The sequence below is a fragment of the Lygodium microphyllum genome, chromosome 16 (genome assembly GCF_053477565.2).
Source record: "Lygodium microphyllum isolate KBCC chromosome 16, Lygodium_microphyllum_v1.1.10, whole genome shotgun sequence".
Classification (NCBI taxonomy): Eukaryota; Viridiplantae; Streptophyta; class Polypodiopsida; order Schizaeales; family Lygodiaceae; genus Lygodium; species Lygodium microphyllum.
The window spans coordinates 105,416,829-105,422,695 of NC_141150.1; the positions used below are offsets into that span (position 1 = coordinate 105,416,829).

Sequence of the window (5,867 nt, forward strand, 5' to 3'; positions counted from 1 at the left end):
GTTCATCTGTTTGCTTGTTAATCATTTTGTCAGATGAATCAACTTGCATTTCTACGCCCTTTCCTTAGCAATACAAATAAACAACCTTGTGTTTCTACACTCACTTTCCTTGGTGGAATACACAAACAATCTTTGTGCTCTACAGTCTTTGTTCCTGAGGAGCAATTCTCTCCTTTTTCTACTCCCCTCCCTTTTTTATGCAAGGGCTTGTTCATACATATGTTAATTCTTAATATCACTAATCTCACAGGGCAACACCTAGGGATGAGAGTTAGACCTCAACTTTTACCCTAACAATGAGATGTACCCAAAGAATTGCACTAAGTTAAAATTTGGACCATTAAGTATTCAATAATTTTTATAATATTAGTAGTTGCTTTTCTTTTTGTGCCAATGGTGCCATGAAGTAAGTTTCTTTTTGTGCCAATAAGACACCAGCTTGTAACTAGAACCTTGATGTATGTCTTTTTGGCCTATATGTCTTTGATGCATATAAAAGAATGTTAACATAGCCATGTGTGTGTGTGTGTGCACGTGCACATGCACGTGTGTAGATCTCCTTACAAGGTGGCATCATGCAATTGAAGAGATTTGCAAACAATAAGTGCCAAGAGAACACACTAAAACTTGATAATCTCAATACTAAGATCAATATCTTCAAGAAATATAGCTTTTTAGGTGTTTGAAAGCCATGGTAGATCCATAAATGAGAGACCATCAAGCTATCCTTTCTTCTGGTGGGCTTGATAGCAAAATCAATTTTTCGAGACAATGTAAGAAACTTAAGTGCATCAAGTTGTGGGTTGCAAAGAAGCTCTCACCAAATAAGCCCACAAAGAAGCCAAATCAAATCCCAAAGATGAAGGTGGCACACAAGGCAGCCAAGTGGGTTGCATGTCAAGCAAGCAAGGTTCACATGCGGGAGTTTCAAGGACCCCATATGAAGGGGGCCTCTTTCTAAGGTTTGAATATTTTAATTCCTATGTAGTTTTTAGGTTAGATTTGTGCTCTTCACACCCTTATGCAAGTTGCATCTAGATATCTAACTGCATATGGTATTGATCTTGTAATCTATGAGGCATCTCAAAAGACGAGTAAATCTCTCTCTCTCATATAGTATGGAAGGGATAGCTTAATGTTACAGCCCAATTTGAGGATACAATTCTTGGAGAGATTAGTTTATGTTGTTCTATGTTGCTCTTGTGATTGATTAGGCCACCTAATCTATTTAAAAATATTACCTTCTTCCTTAAAACAGCCATCATCAGCATAAGAAAACATTTCCTTCATGCAATACAACTTAAACCATAAAGAAAGTAAAATATTTGAGTGTTACTTCGATTTTCTCATACTCTAGTATAATCAGCTATAAGATGCCTTACCCTAAGACATCAATGTATTATAAAATTCTTGAATGAAACAAGCATTCCACAATGTGTGTGTGAGTTTTTGTGTGAGCCCGTGTGTCTGTGTCCACTTTTGCTCAATCACCAATCAGACCTTTGAAAACCAGCAGTTTCACCAAAAAACCCAAAAATAAGGGTTTGGTTGTGACAGACCCACATAGTCAATATAATAGAAATGGGCTCCCTGAGAATGAGGGGCCAGCATTTTTCAAAATTTGAGAAATTTTACCTTCAAGTTCCATGTCAATCTGAAAACTGAATGATTGCTATCAATCATAAATGAAAGTACAATCCACCCTTGCTAGTATATGGTAGGAAAGAAGGCAAACCAGTCCAGAGTACCATGTCAAATAACAAAGAGATCATTCAATAAGCTGACAATGTGATGACCGTTCCAAATAATACGTTAGGCAAGCTTTTCAACTCCAGAGAGCTGTTGATACCAAGCAAATTGCTACTCCAGTCATGCAACTATAATAAATAATGCAGATTGCAACGAGACTTTTCTCTACACTTGGCCAACGCTGCATAAGAAATAAAGTTGGCCTCATTGCTAAGTCAGTTTTAGAGCAGACAAATATAATAAAAAAACAATTCACTTTAGAAGCTGCAAAATAGTAATTACCATAACTGCCAGCCAGTTTTGGCATTCACTGTAACCATCTTCTAGCACCCTTCTACCCAACCTGCAGAATCCATTGGTGGACCTGAACATTTGTGAATATATATAAATTCATTTTATTTAGTGGGAAAAGAAACAAAATTTGGATTTGTTACTTTCCACAGAAAGGCAGCCAATCTGTGTACAGGATAATCTGTCTTTGCTTTTATCCACATGAATTATGTTACATATTTACATGTGAATACTTCACAATCACTAAATACCTAATCACTTTAACCTCAAGATATTTTGATCCTATCACCATCAAGCAGGTGACTTTAGTAAAAGTCAGCCGCCTTCTTTGATCGCTTGCTTCATAAGATTGAAGACCAGCTTGTAAAGATTTTTTGCACATCCATTGCACTTGTATAAACAGCCCTTCAAACTGCCTGTTTGGGATGAGGATTCCTTGATGAATGGTAAGTGAGAAACTTGTAAACAGCTGCATAAACTTTATTCTTTGAAATCCTTGGGTTGAAAACCATCTCCGAGAGCAGCTTTTGCTGGATCTTTCAAGAACTGATTCTCTGCACTTTCGCTGTGATACACACAGCTGATTTCAGGTGCTTGTCTCAAATCTCCAACAAAACCAAAAGTATTCATATTTCTCTGACAGTCCCTGACATCATCTGCTGAAATTAAACCGCGTGATTCCAGCACATTCCAATTGCTCTGCCTCAGCACACAACCTGGTTTTACCTCTGCCTGAGATACAAAGACATTGAACCTGCAAAACGAATATACATAATGTAAAATACAAAACACGAAAGCAAACATAAAGCGCCTGTAGTATTACAGTGAGCATTCATTTTGCAAATAACAAAGCATGTGATCCAATGATGCACTGAACTGCAAACAGTGATAGCATACAAGCTATAATGGCATAACATCAGCATAACACAAGAGTGCCGTCCAGTCAAACTTCCCATTTAGACTGTTTCTCACATAAGTTGGGAAAGCTAGCATGTTGAATTGACTAATCTATCGGTAAAATAGTTTGCAATGATACTTGCCTCAAAGTAGCATGGTTATGTGTCAGCAGACATGTTGCTCATTGTCTTCTCCTGTGTACATCTAGTTGTGAGACTCAATCCGACCAACATGAAGACTTTTGAGAGCTCTGTTACTGCCAGTGTCTGTTGGTCACTCGTGTGTTAGTTTTCTCCATTTCAAGCACATTAGGTAGAGATTAGGGTTTCTTCTCCATTTCATACAACACCAGTTCAGTAGGCCTGTTCACATTGCACACCGATCAGAATGCATTTGTCCTCAAGCCATGTCGGCAGCTGGGCAGCCATTTTCAGCTGGTGCCATCCTTGGCATCAAGTCGATCTATTCATGCATCCAATGCCCATATATAGGCAGTCACACATCATGTCTCTATTATCATCCATACATAATTCCTTGATTACATCATTACAGCCAGTTACTCTTGCTCCTCCTTATTGTCGATGGCTCTTCAACAAGTGTGTCTCATCTGTCTAGGGAGATGGATCTGCTTTGGTTGTGCCAATCAATGGAGGAGTGTTAACAATAGGACCTAGTGCATGCCTCAGTAAGATTGAAGGAGGTCCACAATTGGAAGCATCTACTCAAAGAAGACCTCAGCACTATCCTAAGATGGTTAACCAACTCCGCATTTTCTAGTTAGTAATTCGAAGGCTTCTTCAGGGCATCCAGCTGATGATGTCTCATAAATGGAGTTGTCAGATCTTACAATTGCTTGGACAAGTGTGGGCATAAGAGTTGCTTACTCAGAATGACTAGGCATTTGGCTGGTCAACTTGTCATGCTAAATTATTATGGTAGCATTAACAGTTGTCCATGAAAGAGGACAATCCTTGCTAAAAAGAAACATTAACAAGTTCGAGTCCTCACTGCATGAGTTAGAGCCTTAAGCAATCTTCGAGACATTGGTTTCAAATTTGTGGATTCAACCAAGTGACCATGAGAGAGAACATAATATGTCACATCATCAAGAGAGATACAAGGGAGGTTGGGCATGGATGTACCAGCAGCAAAAGCAGGCACAAGTAGGCAAATTGCTGATGTGAAAGACCACATTGAACCAGTAATCGGTGGATTGGTTGGTTGGTCGGTCAATTCTGGACTTCCTCCTATAAAGGAGCACATTTCCCTTTCCAATAATCATCAGCAAGAATGGAAAGCTGGACAACAAATTTGTAGATCAAGATATCACAAGTATGAGTGGTCATGGCTGATCAGACATCTTCCTTGGACAGGACAGCAGGCACACTCTATCCATATGGAGCATGAGAGTGCAGGACTATGCGCAAGGCTGGAGTGCAGTGGATTTGCTGATCCCAGCCTTCTCACCTAACCCTAGTGTACATACTGCTGTTAAACATGAGTAAATTGCTTGGTTTACTATTAAGTGTTAGAATAACTAAGACGTGTATCGACAAACAAAAGAGGAATCCAGTGACCTAGAGAAGGGAGTTTTATCTCACAGACAAAAAGATAAAGCATAAATAAAAATGCTATGAAAGAGCATTAAAATACTATTACATATGTCACGCACATGTTATGAAAAACTACAACAGAAAGTATTTAGGTTAGTAAACTCAACGGATTGAAGGTGATGAATAGACGATGGTCAAGAACCATTGCGCTCATCCCATTGGCCAAGCATATGTCCGGGTTTGGTGTTTGACGATCGATGACCTCCCGAGATGCAACATTGTTGGGTTCCACATTCAGACCAGAGTCAAGAGCAATCCCTGCCCCAATGCCAAGCACAAAGATGCCAGCCAGGATGAAGTTGTTTTTGCCACTCAGAAAAGAAAGCTCATCTGGCTCATTGGTTCTAGCCCTTCTCCTGCCACTCAGAAGTGAAGACCCATCTGGCTCATTGGTTCTAGCCTTTCTCCTGTATCTCCTGTATTCAGCATTAGATGAAGTCAAGTCCTCATCCTCAATGATAGGCCCTGGCCGTGATGCTCTGCCAAGCGGCCCGGCAGCATCATCTTCAAAATCCCAATTAAAAGAGTTGGGTAATGGCGGGGTAAATCTTGAGGATGAGAAGGACTTCTCGCTCTGATCTTCCTGTTCTCTCAAGGCCCGTGTTTTCTGACTGCTTCTGCACAGAATTGGTAGACAGAGAGGGCAAGACAGCCTGCAAGCACCAATTGGTAGAAGCCCAAGGTCGGTCTCTCTCTCTCTCTCTCTCTCTCTCTCTCTCTCTCTCTCTCTCAGATATGTAAAACCAAAGAGGCTAAACAGGGATCGGGAAGACACACCTACTTGCAGGCTTCAGCTTTACCAATCGATAGCCTTGAGACCATGATGAAGATGATGGTTGGATGGAGCAGAGAAAGATGTGAGACGTAGTAGACAAGGAAAACGAACGATTCATCTTCTTCGTTTCTGCGCACACCTTCGATTACATGAGCCAGGACACACCATCGAGATCAATAAAAACATTAAAAACATGGAGCAGCTAAGAGATCAATGAAGTCCTTAGTCCATTTTATTAGGTTGACCATTGGTTACACAACCAAGCTTTCATTGCTTGCCCTTCGATGCTTAATACTTATTAAGTATCTCAAGTACCTTTTAGACGTTGATATCCAAGGCCATGAACCAATCAATAGAAAACATCGAGCATAATGTTGGATTGCCACCTTAGGCAGCATTGAGAAGCTTAAGAGAGCTTGGGGCTGTAACTGCCTTAAACAGTCGAGGATAGGGATGTGACCATTTCATGATCCCCATTGCCGAAGCTCAGATGGAAGACCTCAACTTCTACACAAGACATGGTGTGCCTTGGTGGGAGTGAA

The 5,867-nt window shown here is 40.3% G+C and overlaps 1 protein-coding gene across 2 annotated transcripts; it reads right to left on the reverse strand.

Annotated features, from left to right (window-relative positions):
• Positions 1-2,120: 2,120 nt before the first annotated feature.
• On the reverse strand, positions 2,121-5,548 carry LOC148023194 (uncharacterized). 2 transcript variants are annotated; one of them, XM_087696180.1, is made up of 3 exons: positions 5,328-5,548; positions 4,658-5,203; positions 2,121-2,794 (listed from the first exon to the last, which is right to left on the reverse strand). In XM_087696180.1, the coding sequence occupies exons 1-3, from the start codon at positions 5,441-5,443 to the stop codon at positions 2,521-2,523; spliced, it is 936 nt and encodes a 311-aa protein (XP_087552306.1). In that variant the 5' UTR covers positions 5,444-5,548; the 3' UTR covers positions 2,121-2,520. The 2 variants fall into 2 exon arrangements, with proteins under 2 accessions (XP_087552306.1, XP_087552307.1); XM_087696181.1 differs by having other exon boundaries at positions 5,332-5,529.
• Positions 5,549-5,867: the final 319 nt, after the last annotated feature.